Consider the following 21,851-nt stretch of genomic DNA (forward strand, 5'->3'; position numbering starts at 1 on the left):
GGTGGCCTTGGAGACAAAAATGTTGAGAGCCACATATTTAGCAGACGCTTTTTATCCAAAGCGACTTACAAATGCGAAACATGGCATAGCAAGCAATTTACACTTGCATTTCTGAGTTAAATAAACTTAATTACATTAATGAATAACTCATCCAGCAACACTTCAAATACAATGTGGTTCCTAGAACATGACAATTTCTCCCATCGGCTATTTTCACCTCATTTCAGCCACTAGATCGCACTGTTTATTCGAGAGAGCGCGTAAAATCGGCGGATATTACGACATATTGTGCGCCGTGCAGCCCGCGTCGTGTGGACGTGTTTGTAGTGCACATTAGCTTTCATAAAACAAGCGTTTTGTTTGGAAACAAACCCAGTCTACATTTGAAAGAAATTAAGGGGTGAGTAAACCGTTGCATGGGCTAAATGTGATTATGACGCATGCAGTTCTATTAGTTTTGAATAATTAGGTTTACTTCACAGTGGCACGGTGATGCCATTGTAGGTTGTTCATCTGTAAGTTTGATGTTCGTACGTGATTTGTAAGTCAAGTATGATATGGTGCCTCAATGATAATGTCTTTCTTATTTTTACATCAGATACTGCTTGATTGCTGAACAATTAGTTGCAAAGATGTCCGACGAAGACGATGCCCCAGTTGTGAAAAAGTCCAGGATCTTCTATGGAAGTCTTGAAGAAAAGGAGAAGGAGCGTCTCAGCCGTGATGGGACATCCAGTGTCAGAGATGCTGTTAAAGCTGGAATTGAAGCTGGGAATATTAATATCTCCAGTGGTAGGTTTCCATGACTCTTCAAAGCAGAGAAACTTAAATGTTCACTGAGTATTTTCTTTCCTCCCTCATTTCCCCTACATGCAAAGATAAATTATATTATGTACTACGTTTAAAAAGACAGTAGGCCTACTGCTAAAAGTGATGTACACTCACAAAAACAAAGTCATATCATCATCATCCTAATAAAACCTGTACACACATGACTGAATACAGCTGTTATATACTAACAAATATTTTTCTGAGAGGTCATCTGTGGCAGTAAATAAGGTTTGTTTGCTGTCTGAGTTGTGTGATTTGTGTCTTTCCTCAGGTGAGTCAATGGAGATGGAGGAACGTGTGAGTGAGCGACAGGCTGAAGTTCTGGCAGAGTTTGAGCGCAGAAAGAGAGCCAGACAAATCACTGTCTCCACTGATGATGCTGAAGTGAAGGCCTGCCTCCGAGCTCTTGGTGAGCCAATCACGCTGTTTGGGGAGGGGCCTGCCGAGAGACGGGAGAGGTGAGTGGCCACTTATTCTCAAAGCCTTTTGACTTTCGGCATAAATTGTAGTTCATTTTAAAGCTAATTTTGGCCAAAAACTGCCCACTTAAGCCAAGCATACACTACACGAATTGCAGTCGGCGTCCTACTACTCACAGTCTGGTTTTTCTTCGTGCTGGTGCGATCACTTCAAGACTGTAGTGCATCAACTACATGGCCATTCGCCCCCGAATTAGTTGAGTTTTGTGTGATCCGATCACAAATGTACATTGCACCTGGTTGTCTTTTTTTGACCACTTGTGTTCAAGGAGAGATTTCGAGGAGAGTCTCTGATTTCGTGAGGACAGAAATCAGTCATTACATCTGTGTTTTACCTAATGGTAATGAAGCACAACAATGTAAAAGATGATAAAGAACTTAAAACTGGAGCAGTTTCTCTTAATATTCTCAAAGATGTTTAAGAGTTATTTTAGTGCAGTACCTGTAACTGAGCTTCTAATGTGTGTGCTGCTCATTTCTGTATCCTTATTGTTCATGCATTTAAAAATAAATAAATAAAAAATCCCTATCGTACACTTATTTCCCTATAAATCCACTCGGAACTGTTCTCTACACATTCGAATGCTTAAACTATGCATTCGAATTTTGGATGTGTGCCACCAACTGACGATTACTTAAGATCGCTCACATTTTTGCGCTTAAAAAGGCTAGACACAGCACAACAAATACTGTTTAACAAAGCAGGTGTCTCAAGAAGCTTGAGTCTGGATTAGGTATCGGTGCAAGTGTAAACACAATGTGAACTGTCTATTAAAGTGCCCCCCCCACCCTCATTTTACTTTTGACTTAACATTTGAGAATATGGGCAGATTTAGAATATTCCTAAAACTTTTTATTTTATGCACATTAGTTGAAAATGAAATGCTCATTTTCTAACAGTCAGGATAGGAATGTTCTATGCAATAATATAACTGCTGAAAGGTTTATTTAATTATTGCACTCTCTTGTGGACTAAGGAAACAATGTCAATTTAAAAATCAGCTGACTTTAAAATTCAAATATTATTTGAATTTTGAAAATATTTAAGGTAAACTTTCAAATGTAGTTTCTCTGCTCAATTGAAAGCCCTAGTGTCCACTAGGCTTTAGACAGAAGACCATTTAAGCAACATGTAATTTGCCTTAAATGTTTTGTTTAACATGCTGTTAATGATAAAATCAGGACTGGGTAAAATGATTGATTTTCTGATGCACGCCATCTTAATTTGGAGGATCTCTATCAATTATTAAATCCCAAGTTCGTTTTTTTGTACTTTACACGCAACTCTCTACAATGCAAGTAAATCACTCACATATTAGATCAGATTTTGCTCTATGTGACTGACAATGTCTATGATTTAGCCACTAGCTGGTAAATGTTTACATTTCACTTACCAGTGATTAAGATAAGTTTAGCACTGAGATTCTTTCACAGCGTGTTGAGAGTAAAAGTTCTTCCGTGTAATGTGTCTCCAAAGAAGAGATCCACGTGACCCATTTGTCATTGAATAATGTCTCTTTTAATATCCGTTCTGTTCTCTACAGTCAGTTGTTGATCAAAACAACAAAAAAGAAACATTTAATTGTGATCACACATAGGGCAGATGAGATACAGCCATTCGAGTCCTCTCTCGTTAACATGCGCTCATTTAAAGACTCTGTTTACAGAAATGCCGTCTTTCTTAAAGAGACAGTGCAGGTTTTAACACATGTTCAACAAATCATTGTAAATACCTGTAAATGTAATGTCATTAAACATGTAACAAAAAATATATGCAATATATTATCATATTTATTGATTGAATGCATGGATTTGTGTATTTTTAAAGCTAAAATTTGACCAATGATGAAAAGCTTATCAAATATAATTTGTGAAATTAATATTTTCACAATGTACCTAGTTAGAAGGTCCCCTGTATAATTAACAGCATTAGCTGGGAGATAATTTCTTTATACACGCAAAAGGGACATAATTACTGAAATATACCCATATTAATCAATATTGAATCGAGAGCTTGTGAATTGGAATCAAATCGGGAAATCCATATAAATTTCCATAAAAAAGCACTATATTGGGGAAAGTTCACTAATGCATTTTTTGCTGTTTAGACCACAAACAACTAAACGGATTTTAGTCAGATATGCTGAACTTAGATTTGAGCTCCCTGTCTAACAAAGCCAAAGCGCCTGAAACAATACTCAAGTGTACATGCCGGTTAGATATAATGCATAGGAAAATCTTGAACAAAATATGGCCTATACTTAGATATACGTAGACAATTTTTTATTGGCAGTGTTAAATGCTCATTTAGTTATTGACAGATTTTTTTTTTACGATTCACTGGTTTATTTTCTTTTCCTTCTCAGATTGAGGAATGTTCTTTCAGTGATTGGTCCTGACGCTTTGAAGAAATCAAAGAAAGATGAAAAAGCAAAACGCAGTCAAGATGAGGTAAGAACATGTTTCAACTGTACTCTTCCAGTTTTTAACAATTTATTCATAGACGCCAGTGGATCTGAATGACACGTGGAAAGTGATTGTTTGGCATGTGTTGTGCAGTATCAGCAGACGTGGTACCATGAAGGACCTTCCTCTCTAAAAGAGGCACGCCTTTGGTTGGCAAAATATTCACTGCCCAGGTATACACAACTAGTTTACTAAATGTTAAATAATAATAAAAATACCTGTTATACCTAATTATTTATATAAAATGTAGCTAACAAAATGTCTGTTATGTGAGTATATTAAAATCATCTTTGGTGTCCCCAGAGCAGTGCAAAGGTTAGATGCTGCGAGGGCCCATAGAGAGATTCCAGAATCGACACGAACAGTTCGACAGCAAGAGCTTCACAAAACTCTTCGGGTAGGACAGCATGCTTAGCCAATGATTTTATGTTGTGTTGTAATTTATTTCTCCTGATATTATATATTTGTTTTGAGATTATGATGATACTTTTTTGTATTTAGAATCTAAATAACTTCTGCAGTCAGATTGGTGATGATCGTCCAATATCCTACTGCCAGTTTAGTCCTAACTCTAAACTGCTGGTGACTGCATCTTGGTATGTTTTATTTTATTGCTTGTTTTATTCTGCCATTGTGTTTTTGTTTTTTAGAAATGTCTATTATATATTACTGTAAATTAATCAATTCTATTAGAATATATATGTGTGTATATGTACATAGATTCATAATTTGTTTTTTCATTAACGTTTCTCATAATATTTAATCTCATTGTACTATTGCTTATTTTTTGTATCTGTTATAGGAGTGGCTTGTGTAAATTGTGGAAAGTCCCAGATTGCACACTTGTTCGCACATTAAGGGGTAAATATAAGCAAAAATTATTTTTTTCTTCTTTTTCTCCCAATTTGGCATGCCCAATGTGCATTTAAGACCTTGTGGTCATGTAGTGATTCGCCTCAATCTGGGTGACAGAGGATGAATCTCAGCTGCCTCCGCATATGAGACGTCAACTCGCGCATCTTATTACATGGCTCGTTGAGCGCGTTGCCACGGAGACATACCGTGTGTGGAGGCTTCACGGCATCCACTGTGGCATTCACACGCCACTCACCATGCGCCCCACTGAGAACGAACCACATTATAGCGACTCACGAGGAGGTTACACAATGTTAATCTACCCTCCCAATTTGGTTGCTTAGGAGTCCTGGCTGGAGTCACTCAGCGTGTTTTCTTTATTATTTATTTTGGAAGTCTTGTCAAATGGTTGTCCATTTTTTGCTTACTGGTAATCTTTTTATTAAAAAAATTAATAACACTGGACTTAAATTGAAGGTGACCTCTTTATCTTCAGGTCACAGTACCAATGTAGGAGCGATTAGCTTTCACCCTCAAGCCACACTGACACTGGAGGAATCAGATGTCAGCATGGCCTCCTGTTCTGTTGATGGATCTGTTAAGCTGTGGAGTTTAGACAGGTGTGTATTGGTAAGACTGTTTTACTTCAGAAATTGAGACAGACAATATAATCAACGTTCATGTGTTCTTTCGTCTGTAGTGATGAGCCAGTAGCAGACATTGAAGGGCACTCTATGAGGGTGGCTCGGGTCGCCTGGCACCCATCTGGGCGTTTTTTGGGCACAACTTGGTATGAATATATATATGTATCTCTATATATATTTTTATTTTATAAGGGACCACAAAAATCTAGAAATTCAATCTTTTAAATACAAAAAAAATTGAGAGGAAAAGGAAAACCTGAAATCATATCTTTAAAAAAAATAAAAGCTCAAATCAATAATTGAATCTTAACAAAATTTGTCATGTCTAAAGTTCTGTGTTGTTTCTCTTTGAGCTATGATAATTCATGGCGACTCTGGGATCTTGATGTCCAAGAAGAGATTCTGCATCAGGAGGGTCACAGTAAAGGTGTTCATGACCTGCACTTCCACCCTGACGGCTCACTTGCAGGAACTGGGTAAGGGCCTAAAACTGGACCCTGAGGCACTCCACTGTGTTGTAAAGGAATAGGCATTGCACTGCATCTAAATGGTTACTTTCATGCACTTAAAAGTCAATTAGAGTGTCTTAAATAGCGATGCTCATGCTACCCTCTGCGATCCACGCACAAATTACCACGTGCCCCATTGAGTGAGAACCATGAGGAGGTTAGCCCATGTGATTATACCCTCTCTAGCAACCGGGCCAATTTGGTTGCTTAGGAGACCTGGCTGGAGTCACTCAGCAGGGTTTGAACTCGCGACTCCAGAGGTGTAGTAGTCAACGTCAATACGTTAATCATTTAAATTACTAAATATAATTTAATACTGTAAGACATTAATACACTATCGAATAATAAAAATGTGAGCAATTGGAAAATTAGTAGATGGTATGCACTAAAATACTTATTTGTTCTTTCTAGCAGCATAAGACACAATAAAGACAAATTTGGTGTGCTAGTGTGCTTTTTCTTTTAACTTCAAGTCAAATACTGTGTTCACGGCATCTCTGCCAGCAAATCCTAATAATAAGGGGTTTGGGTGGCATTCACACTTTTCTGATATATCTGCAGTATATTGTGGAGTGATTCCGTTTTTATATTTTAAAGTCATTTGATCATTATAGATTTTGTATTAATATCTTGAAACTACATAATTATTTTAGGTTCATTTATTCATAAATATTTTATGGCCAGTGTGGGAAAATTTATAGGGGAAAAATTAAAGTGTGAAAGACTGACAAAAATATATTTCTTGCAATAAATAATGATCATAAATGGCTTATTTTGTAAATGTATAAAATTGTCTTAAGCCCTAAAGTGCTTGTATACTCTAAGGTATTAGGGTAAGCTAGGGCGTATACGTGCATACCTTATTTTAAGTGTGGTCGTAGATTAAGAAGGGTATTTCATCATGCCCACATCATTCCTGCATTCCAAATGGCATAAATGGTGCCTTCATAGGGCACTTCGAAGGGGGAACAGTCGTAAAAGTCATGCTATAAAATCACTAAACTGAATTTCCAATAAGCTCTCATATTGGGGCTTATTAAGATGTTATTCATTATTGCTCCATATACAGCGGTCTGGATTCCTTTGCCCGTGTCTGGGACCTGCGGACTGGTCGTTGTGTCATGTTCCTGGAGGGCCATCTGAAAGAGATTTACAGCATCAACTTCTCACCAAACGGGTAAAAAGAAATAAAGGGCACATAAATATTTACTTCCCCCTCATTAGATCTTTCTTTGATATTTTAACCTTGAAATCTTTCCTGTGTAGTTTTCACTTGGCAACAGGCAGTGGAGATAACACCTGTAAAGTGTGGGACCTGCGGCAGAGGAGGTGCATGTATACAATCCCCGCCCATCAGAACCTGGTGTCTTCTGTGAAGTTTCAACGTAGGTGTTTAACTCTAGAGAATGGCAATGGATTTGTCAAGTCAGAGTCTTGAAGCTGAAGTGTGGCATTTTTGCTTCAGATATTGGAAGTACAAAAAAAAACAATCGGTGTGCCTTAATCAGCTCCCTATGTTGTGAATCAGTATAACATGAATTTGGGCACTAGCAAGGGTACTGATCCTGAGTGAGAATTGGGACCGTTATGACACGATGACAATTGCTGTATAAATGAAACGTACAGTGTTATTATGAAAGATAAAAGGACAAATAAAGAAATGAATGTATGAAAGTGTATTTTTTTATGTTTTTCTAACAGCTCTAATATTTAAAAGATTGTTCCCCTTATATTAATTTTCTGAATAAAAGATAATTATCTTTTAAAGAGAAAATAAGGCTTCGACGTCGTATATTTACACTTCGTCCTCTAACAACTTGACAAACTTCAAAAGACATGACGACATTTCCATTAAGGGAACATAGCGTGCAAAGGCGCATTCTGGGAATTTTTAGGGAGTGAAAGTTTCAGTGCTCTAGAATGGTATTGTGATTTTGACATCCCTAGCAGTGATGACTAATCAGTGCCCTAACTACTGAACTAGGGAGCTGATTGAGACACAAATATCGTTTTCAAACCGCTTTCCTGAATACTTTCTCGGTCTTTCATTGGATGAACAAAAAGTTAGTCCCAAACTTGAAAACATACCAAACTTGCACCATTGGTTGAGTCAATGTAATGTTTGGCTGGTCTGAAAGCTCTTTCATATTTTGAAAGTGCCACAGTGTTTACACTTTTTGGAAAAATCAACCTACGATTGGTTTACTTGCTTGTATCTGCATATTAAGCCAGAGGGATAGAGAAGGAAAAAATATAACATAGAAAAAAAAAATTTCACACTTCAGCTTTAATTCAGTGATTGCATTCTTAAAGGGATTCTTACCCCAGAAGTTACTTTTCTGTTCTCATTTCTTCACAACATTCAAAAACCATATAACTTTCTGTCTTCCATGGAACATAAAAGGAGAAATTTTGCATAATGTCCAAGTTCATTTATTTTCATAAAACCAAAGCTGAGTGTAAACAGACCCAAAAAGCACCATAAAAGTAGTCCAAATGACTTGAGCAAAATATTCTTCTGAAGCCATGTGATAGCTTTGTTTGAAGATCAGAAGGAAACGTCGATAAATCGTTCTTCTCAGCCGTAGTTTTTAGATCTTGCGCTCGTGCATGTTTCAAAACAATCCAGCGCGTTGTCATGAGACATGAGACCAGTGGCATTTCTTATCATATTACAAGTCATTGTGCTTTACATCTTGAGGTGTCAGATTTACATGTTTAATTTTTTTCTCTTTCACTTTGGAGCTTGACGGCTCCTGGTCACAGTCTACCTTAATTTTTTGGAAAAGAGCAGCATAAACATTCAACCTAACACCTTTTTTGTGTTCCATGGAAGAAAGTTGTACAAGTAAATTTGAGCAAATCAGTGGTCCTCAAACCAGTCCTGGAGGCCCCCAGCACTGCACATTTTCCATCTCACCCTTTTCCAATTTAAGTCTTGGAGTCTCCTTTAACGAGCTGATGAGTGGAATCAGGAATGTTTGAGGAAACTTCCAAAATGTGTAGTGTTGAAGGACCTCCAGGACAGGTTTGAGAATCACTGGAGTAAATGATTTTCATTTTCTGGTGCTATCTTTTTATCGTGTTTCCTGAAGTTGGTTACATTTTTGTGATATTAACATTGTAAATGAACTTTGAGAGTCAGTATTAACAGACTTTCTACCTTCTAGCTACGGATGGGCATTACTTGCTCAGCGGTGCGTATGACAACACCGTCAAAGTGTGGACTCATCCTGGCTGGTCTCCTCTGAAGACTTTGGCAGGGCATGAGGGGAAAGTTATGGGGCTTGACCTCTCACCTGACGGACAGCTGATTGCAACCTGCTCCTATGACCGAACCTTCAAACTCTGGATGTCAGAATGAGATGAAGATTGTTCATATTCTGTGTGAGAGAGAGTGTGTAAAAGGCAAGATAGTCTGATTGTGACAGTGCTGTCTTTTGTTTTTAATGATTCTGTACTTGAATACCATATACATTTTCACCAACATATAGGATCTATAAAGCTAGAGCTGTCTGAATTGTCATTTAAAAACAAAATAATGGATTCGATGTTACTTTGTTTAATTATTTAAAGTACGTGGGCACAACACAAAAGATCTTTTGAACTCAATTTTCATGCAGACACATTGTCCTTTTGTCTTTAATAATTTGATTCTATTAAAAACATGAACACAATATCATGTTCTCTGTTGATTTGGTTGTTTGAAAAAGCAGATGCTATTCTTCCGTGCCTTGATTATCTGACACAATTTAAAAACGAAACCGTTTTAAGCGCCTCAGGTCTGATGGTGTTTTGGGTCCTGGAGAAGTTTTGACATCTGTGCTTTTTTCAGTTGCTTAAACATATTAATGGCTAAAGTCTGATTACACTGTATTCAGCACAAACTGGGCTATAATATGTGAGCAACATGTGTGTACATGTTTGTATTTTTGAGAAAATAACATTTATGCATAGTTTTTGAAAAAATAAATAAGCCCATATAACGCATATTAAACATTTGTTCACAAGACCTTTGAGATGTGAAAACCATCCTATCCTGATCACTCATTCATACAAAACAATATAGCAGTTTAACCTTTGTAAGACACTTAAGTGTTAGAAATGCCACATGTGAGGAGGCGTGAACTATCATGAATATTGATGTATTTCACACCTGAGGAGACAAAGACCCCTCCCTTGGACCTATCACTGAGGAATGTGACAGAAAGAGAATGAATGTGAGACTTAATTTTCAAAATCAAATTTAAATTAAAACTATAATCTGACTATACATGTTTGTTACATAAACACTACACTACCGTTTAAAAGTTTTAGATTGGTACGATTTTGTAATGTTTTTAAAAAGAAGTCCCTTCTGCTCAGCATGGCTGCATTTATTTGATCCCAAATACAGCGAAACCTTAAATGTAAAATAACTGCAATTTATTCCAAGCTGAATTGTCAGCATCATTACTGCAGTATAATTATCATTATAATATGCTGATTTGTTGCTCAAGAAACATTTAGTATTATCAATGTTGAAAACAGTTCATACATTTTTTTTCAGGAATCTTTGATGAACGGATTTACACACCAAACAGCGCATAGAGCAGTGGGACAAGAGAGACATTCGGGTCAAAACTGCGGACAGGGCAAGATGAAAGAAAAATAATGAAAGTGTCCAGTGCACATAAGGAGAGATAAGAGTATTACCGAAGGTGGATGGTTTGCATGAGCCTACTCATCCACCTATGCGTAGCCTGCTCGCTCACATAATATTCCACATAAACATTGTCAACTTTGAAGAGAAAAGTTTACAGTACACACAGGAGAATACAGCTACATGCCTTCGTGCCATTTTTGAAAACAATTCCTGTTCGACTGAAGACACAAATGAACATCACATGCCTGGCATTTCCAACGTGTGACCTGCCTTTTACCATGCTGTACTTTGCAAAGCATGCACATCCGGCGACCAACAGTGGCAATATCCTTTGCATATTGACGTCATAGATGTTTCTGAGTCTTTTTAGCCGTGAGAGAGAGAGAGACTGCAGATTTTAAATGCTTAAATCTTCGGAAAACAGAATTTTGTCAACGTTTAGAAGCAAACTAGCAAATAGATGACCTTAAATCCAATAGATATGTAATAAAAGCAGCAATACTTTGATTTTGATTTCACAGGATCTTTAACCAAGTCTCTTTTAGGCAAGTCAGTTCACTTTAAGGACATCTTGGTAAAACTATTTTCTATGTTCCTAATAGGCAGACAGGTACTGCTCCTATCTGCTGGAAAGAATGTCTCTTCAACCTTTGTCGACAGGATTATGTTTCCATAACATATTTCAAATCTGCAATAAAGATATTATAAATACTTGAGCTGAAGTCACAATAAAAAAATTTCAGGCTGGTTCTGGATGTAGAGTAACCCAAATATAATGCAATTTGGACTGAAAGTTTGGACTTCCATTCCTACAGCCGCCATAATAAGCGTTTCTCCCATTCATTTCCAGTCATTTTTCTACAAGTAGTCCATACTCTCCTTTTATAGTGTCTCTGGCCAGAAGCAGATGTATGAGCTGAATTAAACTAGCACCACCAGCAGCAGAGCAGACAGTGTCTGCAGCATGGACACCTCCGGAAACGGTGTTCCGTCAGTGCAACATTGGCCCAGGCAGAGGGAGGTTGATCTGTGATTGGCTGCTTTATAAAGGAAGACTTGGTCTCCAGCTGTGCTTTCTGGGTGTACGTTCGCTGGTTTTCCACCTCGGCTTTAATGCCCAGAAACGCGGCTAGGTCCAAGTCCAGTCCAGTGGCGCCCCCACGAGGTAGGGGAGTGTTTTGCCTACATTGTGGGCAGGGGATCCACATCTATGGGGGAGATATATAATAATCAGAAATGTCTACACAGCAGTGATGTAATACAGTGTATCAATGCATTAGAGAAAGTTATGAGAGAATTTAAAATTTTGGGTGCACTATCCCTTTAAGAAATGTCCTTGTTTAATTTTACATAATGAAAGAAGAGGATCATTTTAAAGGTGAAGTTAGTTAACTAAAGTAGTTAACAAAAAATAATGATGATACCAACTTAATTACATTTTTCAGTAGCATGACAATAGCTCAACTATTCTCAGAATGGTGTAGCTTTTAAAGTAAATAGCTAAATTCTTCAGCTTAAAAAAAAGCTACATTTGTCACATTGTGTTGCGAATGCAGCAATGGAGCCAAGGGAATAATTAAACATGCTCATTTAAACTGTCCTCCCTCGAATAGTTGGGAAAACCAACGCTGCGTCCAAATATCCATACTTCCCTTCCATACTTCCCTATGTTATAGTATGCCAAAAACAGTATGCCAATGGAGTAGTATGTCCGAATTCTCAGTATTCATAAAACAGTAAGCGAGAAATACCCAGATGAACTACTATTTCCGATGAGATTCTGACATGCACATCCACTGGATATTTAATTAACCCCCTGAGGTCCGATTATAATGTTAGTATAGTGTTTTTGCACAAAACGGTCATAATTTAGTCATATATAATAATTTTCCACCCTGTCTGAAACATTTGGTTTAAAGATGTCTGGCCCTTTAAGACTTTAATGTAAATGCTCACAGTTTTGATTGGCTAACATCATAGAGCCCTTCCAACACAGCCATATGTGAAACGCAATCCGAAGAAAATGAATAAACTCCACAAGACCACAACATTTCTAAAACTACATTTCAGGATTAACCCACATCCAGCACATTTCATCTGAATACATTAAGTTGTTTATTCACAGATTTCCAGTATAAATAGTGTTTTAACCCCATCCTTCAATAACAGATTATGTGACTGGTTCACAAGCAATCACGCTCATAATATGAGCCGAAAAAATGCAATCCTCACGGAGATGTTCTTAATACATGAATGTAACAGTCCATTGAGCCATTGGGCTGCTTCCACTGGCTTCAACAGTCCAAAGCAGAGACGCTGTTTTTCACATCTCACATCTTCCATGTTTGTTTACACCAGGCACGTGCCATGGACTGTGAGACTGGGCAATAATACTTTGGCAGGGCGGAGGGCGGGGCTGGGTCGTGATCGTACACACCTGGTCCCGTATTAGGCTAATCAAGCCTCCCGAGAGGGATATGGGTCGACTGCAGGGGATCGTGCGGGAGAGAGAGATCGTTTACGGACATGTCCGTCATGTGTGTGTTTACGTTGTCTTTTAAGATTATCATTAAGCTATTATTTATATTGAAAAGCCGGTTCTCGCCTCCTCCTTCCCGGGTTTTTGGCACCAGTGTAAAGGGATCAATGTAAAGGAGGTGGCGAGAACTGGCTTTTCAACATAAATAGTATTTTAATGAATAAACTAAAACAAAAGACAAACACACACATGACGGACATGTCCATAAACGATCTCTCTCTCCCGCACGAACCCCTGCAGTTGACCCTTATCCCCCTCGGGAGGCTTGATTAGCCTAATACGGGACCGGGTGTGTACGATCACAACCTGGCCCCGCCCTCCGCCCTGCCACAAATACATATTATTAAATGCTGTGCCCAAAACACATTATACGGGTGACAGTAATGTCGGGAAATGTTACTGACATAAATTGTTGCGTTAAAACCCACGAGTCAATGGAAAAAATTATGTCACAGTAATATTGCTCATATCACAAAAAAGTCTCAGTTGCTTCTGAGACCTTCAATCCGCATCTTATCATGTGGCATGTTGTGCATGACACCGCGGAGACTCACAGCACGTGGACTCTCATGCTACTATCTGTGATCCACGCACAAATTACCACGCGCCCCATAGAGAACGAGAACCCATAATCGCGACCACGAGGTGGTTACCCAATGTGACTCTACCCTCCCTAGCAACCGGGCCAATTTTTTTGACTGGAGTCACTCAGCACACTCTAAATTCGAACTCACGAATCCAGGGGTGCTAGTCAGCATCAATACTCGCTGAGATACCCAGGACCCCTTTATTTGTACCATTCTTAATATGTGGCGCACATTGCCAAAAATGCAATGGGGGTCTCCATTTAGTTATAACTTGACATCGCACCTTTTAAAAGTGGTGCAAGATGTATGATAACAGTAAAAGCCATCGTCTAGTACATGTAAATGCAGAAAAACATTTACATCCAGACAGGCACATGTAGATGTCCCGTTTAAGTCCACTTTAGATGAATTTCCTATGACAGGCCCACCTCTCTCTTCTTCACCTATGTGACTGACCGAGAACTAAAGGGCAGGGCCAAGGGTGCAATGACGGAAAAATACACTTTGCTTATGCAGATGTATTTGGCCCTTGTGACGTCACAAGTTCAACGTATTCCAAACGAGACGTTTTTGCAGCTTGGTTTAAATAAATTATATTTTTCTTTTAAGGAGGAAGTTTTCAGTTCTGAAACTTACAGTATGTTTTTATCAGGGTTGGGAGGGTTACTTTTAAAATGTATTGCACTACAGATTACAGAGTACATGCTGTAAAATGTAATTTGTAACATATTCCGTTAGATTACTCAATGTCAGTAATGTATTTTGAATACTTTGGATTACTTATTCAGCACTGGAGGTTTTTAGCACTTTTTTTTTTTTTTTTTTTTTTTAACTATAAACAAGTTAATAACAAGTGAAAAAAAAAACATCTGCCAGTAGTAAGACAAAATAAACTTATAGATATTTAGGCTTTTTTCAGAATAAATATTTTTAATATAAGTAAATTTATCTTGTTTAACCATTTTTTAAAGAAAAAAACTGTCTGGTAACAGGTGCATGTAGCATTTTAGCTTAGCATAAAGCTAAATATTCACATGACAAATTACAAGGTTAACTATTTCTGCTTCTCCAAACATATGCTGCCTTCATATACTATTGGAATTATCCTAATTCCCACTTCTGAAGTGGTAATTACGAGTATGTCGTGTTCACATGCTTTGTTGTCAGAAAGAACAGGAACATGGAGGACGCAGGTTCATTGATACTTTTGAGGAACTTTTATTTTGACACCATAGTACATTTCACTCTTAGCTTGCTGATGATAGTGGATTTTTGGTCGAATACAAGCTATTTTCAAGTGTACAACATGTATAGAATGGTTGCTAATTAACATAAACGAATAAAGCGTGGGGTGATGGTAAAACATTCAACTCGCATTTGTAAGGTGCTGTCTTCACTGAAGTTTCGCTAGTTACTATATTCTCCATTGTTTACAATTGTTTTGTCAGACTAGCAATGCAGGCCGGTAAATCAACCCCTTCCCCTATGTACGCTGAGTGCATGAAGTGACAAAAATGTCACTCTCTGTTTTGACGGTTGAAGAAGTGCATCATCCGTGCACTCATCGTTCACACTTTTTGATATTCTTTTCCCTATTTGCCTGAAGTCCCTCCTTGAATGTAAGACTGGTGAACTTTTTCTGCCCATTGCCTGCGCACAGTACGTGAACCAACCACTTTACTCACAGGTCTGGCTATAAAAATCTTTCCCCTGCACTGTTTCCCCTGGTTAGGGGGAAGGGCACTGGGTGCAAGCGATTCACCCGGTCAGATCGTGGACGTGCCACCGAGTTCTACGGGCTCGGTACCTGAGAGAACACGGGACGATACTGACTCAACTCGTAGATTGTAGAATCTCGCAAAAGTGTTAGGTGTTGCCCAGCCCGCTGCTCTACAAATGTCTGCTAGGGCAGTGCCCCTAGCCAGTGCCCATGAGGACGCAACACTCCTGGTGGAGTGGGCTCGGACCCGCAAAGGGGGGGGCACGGCCTGGGTGTGATAAGCCAGGGAAATGGCGTCGACAACCCAGTGGGCGAGTCTCTGCTTGGAGACAGCATTCCCTTTCTGCTGTCCCCAAAGCAGACGAAGAGCTGCTCAGAGCGTCTGGTGCTCTGTGTGCGGTCCAGGTAAATACGTAAGGCACATACTGGACACAGCAGTGAAAGGGCTGGGTCTGCCTCCTCCCTGGGCAGCGCTTGCAGGTTCACCACCTGATCCCTGAAGGGTGTGGTAGGAACCTTGGGCACGTAGCCCGGTCGCGGTCTTAGGATCACGAAAGTGTCCGTCGGACCGAACTCCAGGCAAGCGTCGCTAACAGAGAACGCATGCAGGTCCCCGACCCTCTTGATGGAAGCGAGCGCGATCAGCAGGGCGGTCTTGAGAGAGAGGGCCCTGAGTCCAACTGAGTCAAGCGGCTCGAAGGGGGGGTCTCCGGAGTCCCATAAGGACGACCGAGAGATCCCAGGAGGGAAACAGGTTAGGCCGGGAGGGAGTCATCCTCCGGGCACCTTTTAGGAACCTGACGATTAAGTCGTGCTTACCAAGAGACTTGCCGTCTACCGTAGTCGTGGTGGGCAGCGATAGCGCAACATACACCTTGAGGGTGAAGGGGGACAGCCTCCTCTCCAGCCTCTCCTGAAGAAACACGAGCACTGACCTAACTGCGCACTTCTGCGGGACTTCGGCTCGGGAAGAACACCAGTCCGCGAACAGACGCCACTTCAGGGCGTAAAGATGCCTGGTCGAAGGGGCTCTGGCTTGGTTAATAGTGTCTATGACGGCCGAAGGTAGGCTGGCTAGATCCTCCGCGTCCCGTCCAGGGACCAGACGTGGAGATTCCAGAGGTCTGGATGCGGATGCCAGAGCGTGCCCCGTCCCTGAGAAAGAAGGTCCTTCCTCAGTGGAATTCGCCAGGGAGGGGCTGTCATGAGGAGCGTGAGATCCAAAAACCACGTCCGGTTGGGCCAGTAGGGGACCACCAGAGTGACTTGCTCCTTGTCCTCCCTGACCTTGCATAGCACCTGTGCAAGAAGGCTCACTGGGGGAAAAGCGTACTTGCACAGCCCTGTGGGCCAGCTGTGCGCCAGAGCATCTGTCCCAAGGGGAGCCTCTGTTAGGGCATACCAGAGCGGACAGTGGGAGGTTTCCTGGGAGGCAAACAGGTCTACCTGGGCCTTGCCGAACCTGTCCCAAATCAGCTGGACCGATTGGGGGTGGAGCCTCCACTCTCCGCTGGGCAAGTTTTGTCTTGACAGCGCGTCCGCTATCACATTGAGGTTGCCGGGGATGTGAGTGGCGCGCAGTGACTCCAGTCGCTGCTGACTCCAAAGGAGGAGACGACGGGCGAGCTGTGACATGTGGAGGGAGCGTACTCCGCCTTGGCGGTTTATGTAGGCCACCACCGTGGTGCTGTCTGTCCTGACTAGGACATGCTTGCCACGAATCAACGGAAGAAATTTCTTCAGGGCAAGAAAAACGTTGGAGAGATGTGCTGTCATTGAGACTGAGTCTAACTCCAAACCGAGAAAAGAGATGCTCTGGACCGGGGTGAGCTTGCTCTTTTCCCAGTTGACCTGAAACCCTAAACGGCCGAGGTGCTCGAGCACCTGGTCTCTGTGTGCGCATAGTAATTCCTGCGAGGAGGCCAAAATGAGCCAATCGTCGAGGTAATTGAGTATGCCCGCTCTTCGTAGCGGGGCAAGAGCCGCCTCAGCGACCTTTGTGAAGACGCGAGGGGACAGAGACAGGCCGAAGGGGAGGACCTTGTACTGATACGCCTGGCCGTCGAACGCGAACCGTAGAAAGGGTCGATGTCGAGGGCAAATTGAGACGTGGAAGTACGCGTCCTTCAGGTCTACCGCTGCGAACCAATCTAGATGCCGGACGCCAGATAGAATTTGTTTCTGGGTAAGCATTTTGAACGGGAGTTTGGACAAGGTCCGATTGAAAACTCGCAGGTCCAAGATCGGTCGTATGCCGCCGCCTTTCTTGGGTACAACGAAGTAAGGGCTGTAGAAACCCTTCTTTGTTTCAGTCGGAGGGACAGGCTCTATTGCGTCCTTGATTAGAAGGGAGGCGATTTCCTCGCGCAGGGAGTGGGCATGTTCGCCGTGTACTGCGGAGGAACGAACGCCCACGAAGGGGGGCGGAGACCTGGCAAACTGAATTGCGTAACCGAGTCGGATGGTCCGGTGCAGCCACCGTGATGAGCTGGGCAGTGAAAGCCATGCCTCTAAGCTCCGTGCTAGGGGCACCAAGGGGACGAATATTTTGGACGTACCCGGCGGGGCTTCGCAGCGGTGCGGAACAGGTAACGCGGCGTCGGGAGGCGCTGTGGCGAATAAACTCAAAGCACTTACCTTGTTCCGCGCACCCGCTGCCATCCCCGAATCGCCAGCCGCATCGTCCTTAATCCCGTGGGAAGAAGGAGCGAGGCGGGGGGCGGCTGGAGTGGCTTGCTTACGGTTGTAAGCAAGCCGCGACCGCAACGTTGTCATGGTCATGTTCTTGCAATGAGAACATGAACCATCCACAAACGCAGCCTCAGTGTGATCGCTGCCCAGACACACGAGACAACGCCTGTGGCCGTCGGAAGCGGAGAGTACTCTACCGCATCCAGGAACAACACAGGGGTGGAAAGACATCTTTATAAAGATGCGTCCTTAAAAGGACGTTCAACGCTGCTGTGTTTTTGCTCTTTTAGAGGAAATTACTCTTTTAAATAAAATCACTCTTTTATGAATGAAAGAACTCGTGAGAGATCTTTCTTATCTGCAACTGTCGATGCGCTCAGGGGCAGGAAGTGCACAGCCGTGCAAACAGGAGAAAGCCGCTGTTGTGCGCCGTAGAATCCAACAGCATGCAGCAGAGGATAGCAGGTACTCGGTGTGTAAAACGCAGCAGTCTGCAAACACGACCATCGGCTCCGAAGAATTTTCTGAATGAACTCCCGTATTTGCGCCGCTTAAATACCTGTATGTCCGGGGGCAGGACATGCAAATACTGGTTGCCAACTCTCATTGGTCTTTTTTCATAGTTCAGAGGTGAATATCGGTGCTCAAGAGAGACCCCTAGTGTCGCTTCTCTGACACAACGTGGAGAGAGCGACAGAAGGGGAACTCTGTTTTCCCAGTCCACACTACAATGCAAGTAAGTCGTTTTCAAATGTATACACTTGGGAGAGCGTTTTCAAAAAGTTTGGACATGGCCTTAAAATTGTCACATTAAAATGGGAAATATTTTTAAACACTTTTTTTAAATTTAGCTTTAGTTGCCAATGGTGCTTAATGGGAATATAATGCTGCACCACAACAATAAAAAACTATACAAACATTTTGTTCGAAGAATTTTAACGGAAGGCTCTCCAAACCTAAAGTGAACATTCTATTTCTTATAAAAATAAACTTTCCTGGCTAATTTTTGCTTCGGTAATATTCCGAAAACCAAAAACTGATGTTCACAGAGTGTTTTGAGAAAAACAATATTGTAAGTTGTGTGTGTGTGTGTGTGTGTGTGTGTTATTTAAAAAACTGAAAAATGAGAAATCGACTTAATTTCGGCATCCCTTGAAACGAATCATCCCAATCGACAGTAGCCATGTTATCAGTGATATCTGACCGCATTTTCTAAGGGACAGATTATAATCTTTTTACCAAAGTAATATTATGCAAACACCAAGCCAAGCAAACTTCTTCATATTCACACTTGGAATTAAACAGGTCAAACAAATATTTATGGTAGTGTGAATCGCACCTGCTCATTGATGAGGGTGTCTAGACGCTTCAGACAGGCCTGGCAAAATGTGTGTCCACAGTAGAGTTTCCGAGGGAGTCTCTCACCCAGATTATACGCACTGTAGCAGATGATGCAATCAAGTTTACGGCTGTCCCTGGAGTTCTGTGCTCCAGTTTCCACATCCCCCTCCACAGGAACGTTAGACACAGGAACAACCACGTCTGAGGTCCTAAAGACATGATTTGAACTCTCTGTATTTGACTTAGATGATTAGTGTTGTGTTTGTAATGATTAAGATTATTTATTCTCACAGCAAACATGATTGGCATGAAAGCTTTAGGTACATTGGCCCCAAAGCTATTTGCATAAAAAGTGGCACAGCAATCACACATGACATTACACAAAAAAGACATTAGTCGGTTTTAAATGATGAAACAATAGATATACTGTTCAGTATGTCAAAACTTTCTGGTTGTCAAATGTTAGTGGAACGTGTCTAGAGTTAATGTTGTGGTTACTCTGCTAGAACACCTGTGTGAACTTGAAGAAAACTGACTTCAGACATCCACTAAAAATAAAATTTTGTTATGTAATGCAATTGGATTCATACATTTTTAAGTATAGCTTAAAATACTCCGGGGCCAGTGTACTGCATATTTTAATTGTATTTTTCCCCCACAAAATATGACTCAGCCAGTAACACGCAAGTTCAGTCAGTAAAGTGTGTGTAAGCTGAGCTGGTTGTATCCGTTTACCATTAGGAGCCATGCAGAAATTACATTTACATGGAACATTTTTATTAACCAACTGTGCAGGTTCAAACAAGTGCAAAAAATACAAAACATAACCATGAACATAAAACGTACTCAATCGCCTTATGAGAAATAGGCTGTCTGATAGGCAAGGTTTTATTTGCATGATTTTACAAAGTGATTTCATTGTTTAGACTGATGTCATAATGTTTAAGGAATGTAATTTAATGATTTAATAAATAAATTATGATCTACAGAATAAATACAAATTAAAGAAGAATTGATATTCTAAAGAAATAATTTAAAGAGACCACTTTAATCAAGCAAACACATGCCATCATAATATGTCTTAATATTATATAAATAAGTGGAAATTTCCATGAAGAACATGTACCTGTGTTCTTCCTCCCCGGGTCTATTCTGTAGACCGCCTGTCTCTTGAAGTTCTGATGTCCCACTCACAGTTTCATCCATGTTTAATGTACGAAAAGTCCAACGTCTGTTAACATTTCATAACCAATTCTGTCTTGGTTTCTCCATGGTTCACCTCCTTTGTCAGATGGTTTAACACCTGAGTGCACTCCTCCCCTCTATCTCTCTCTCTCTTTCTCTGAAGTCGTCTTCACCGTTCCCAGCAGCTTTTGTTGCCGTTTGCACTTTCCCAACCATCCACAACCGCTTCTCTGAAATGGAGGGCAAACAATGGTGTGCTCTCCCAGAGCGTTTAATATTTAAGTACCGCCTGTCGCTGTGAACCTATGCCACACACACACACACACACACACACGCATGTACGTTCACCCTCCTCAGAAAAAATAAAACTACAGTAGGTGATTGGGGCAGTTGCATGTTGTTGATAGAGTTGCAGTCTAGTCTAGTTGGCTCAGTCAGAAACAAAGTGCCTAAAACAATAGTTCACGAAAAAGACATTTATCATGTTAGGCTGAATGTTTTTTTCCCCATACAATGAAAGTGAATGGTGACTGAATCTATCCCCATCATTCTGCTTAAAGAAATATTCAAGTTTAGATCAATCGACTGCATTTGTGGCATAATGTTGATTATCACAAAATACAATTTCTACTCATCCTTCCTTTTCTTTAAAAAAAGATCAATTTATAGATCTGAATGGGCCATAAAATGAAACCCAAACCGACCTGTACCCGAGACCATGTGGCCCAAATGATCCCATCAGATTTTAAGCCAAAACCCGAACTTAACCAGAAATCACTCAAATGTTTTTTATAATTTCTTTTCCTAGCAAATACTGTTGTAATAGGCTGAATTTTATGTAAGCAACATTCATAACAGTACTGAAACAGTAAACATACACAGATTTAACAAGACACAGCAGTCCCTCAGTACACTAGAGCAGAAGAGAAAATATTGCCTGAAACTTCACTTGGTGCAGAACAATCTGGATTAATGTTAAACAATGTAACCGTCTCCTGTATGCAGCCTGAATTGTTTAGAACGTTTAATCTTTGTAAAAATTCCATTAAAAACAATCTATGCAGAGCAACAAATGAAACAGAGCGCAGGTGTCTCGACATGCGCTCTTGAAAATGTGAAGTTCTTTTTTAGTTATACGGTGTTAAAAGTCCTGCGCTAAACGCTGATGAAACAGCAAGACATTGTGCAACAGATAAAGACATTCGTCCAGCATGTGTTCACAAAGGAAAACAATAGTTCTACTTGAAAAACTGACCCGAACCCGGCCCGAAACCCATCGGGTTCTCAGGTTCCGTCGGGTAGCAGACCTCTAGCCCCATTGACTTCCATTGTCAGTGCCTCACTGTAACCCAGATTTGT

At 40.8% G+C, this 21,851-nt stretch overlaps 2 protein-coding genes across 2 annotated transcripts; one reads left to right on the forward strand and one right to left on the reverse strand.

Annotated features, from left to right (window-relative positions):
* Window positions 1-286: 286 nt before the first annotated feature.
* On the forward strand, window positions 287-9,473 carry prpf4 (PRP4 pre-mRNA processing factor 4 homolog (yeast)). Its single transcript, XM_052093074.1, has 14 exons — window positions 287-400; window positions 599-792; window positions 1,103-1,289; window positions 3,677-3,761; window positions 3,870-3,949; window positions 4,080-4,173; window positions 4,278-4,372; window positions 4,579-4,637; window positions 5,128-5,251; window positions 5,332-5,421; window positions 5,629-5,751; window positions 6,854-6,961; window positions 7,051-7,169; window positions 8,955-9,473. The coding sequence occupies exons 2-14, from the start codon at window positions 633-635 to the stop codon at window positions 9,146-9,148; spliced, it is 1,518 nt and encodes a 505-aa protein (XP_051949034.1). The 5' UTR covers window positions 287-400; window positions 599-632; the 3' UTR covers window positions 9,149-9,473.
* A 201-nt stretch (window positions 9,474-9,674) lies between these two features.
* On the reverse strand, window positions 9,675-20,725 carry rnf224 (ring finger protein 224). The gene is made up of 3 exons (XM_052093170.1): window positions 20,434-20,725; window positions 19,306-19,516; window positions 9,675-11,637 (listed from the first exon to the last, which is right to left on the reverse strand). Exons 1-3 carry the CDS (start codon window positions 20,511-20,513, stop codon window positions 11,356-11,358), a joined length of 573 nt encoding a protein of 190 aa, XP_051949130.1. The 5' UTR covers window positions 20,514-20,725; the 3' UTR covers window positions 9,675-11,355.
* Window positions 20,726-21,851: the final 1,126 nt, after the last annotated feature.

The sequence above is a fragment of the Xyrauchen texanus genome, chromosome 3, assembly GCF_025860055.1.
Source record: "Xyrauchen texanus isolate HMW12.3.18 chromosome 3, RBS_HiC_50CHRs, whole genome shotgun sequence".
In the NCBI taxonomy this organism is placed as follows: domain Eukaryota; kingdom Metazoa; phylum Chordata; class Actinopteri; order Cypriniformes; family Catostomidae; genus Xyrauchen; species Xyrauchen texanus.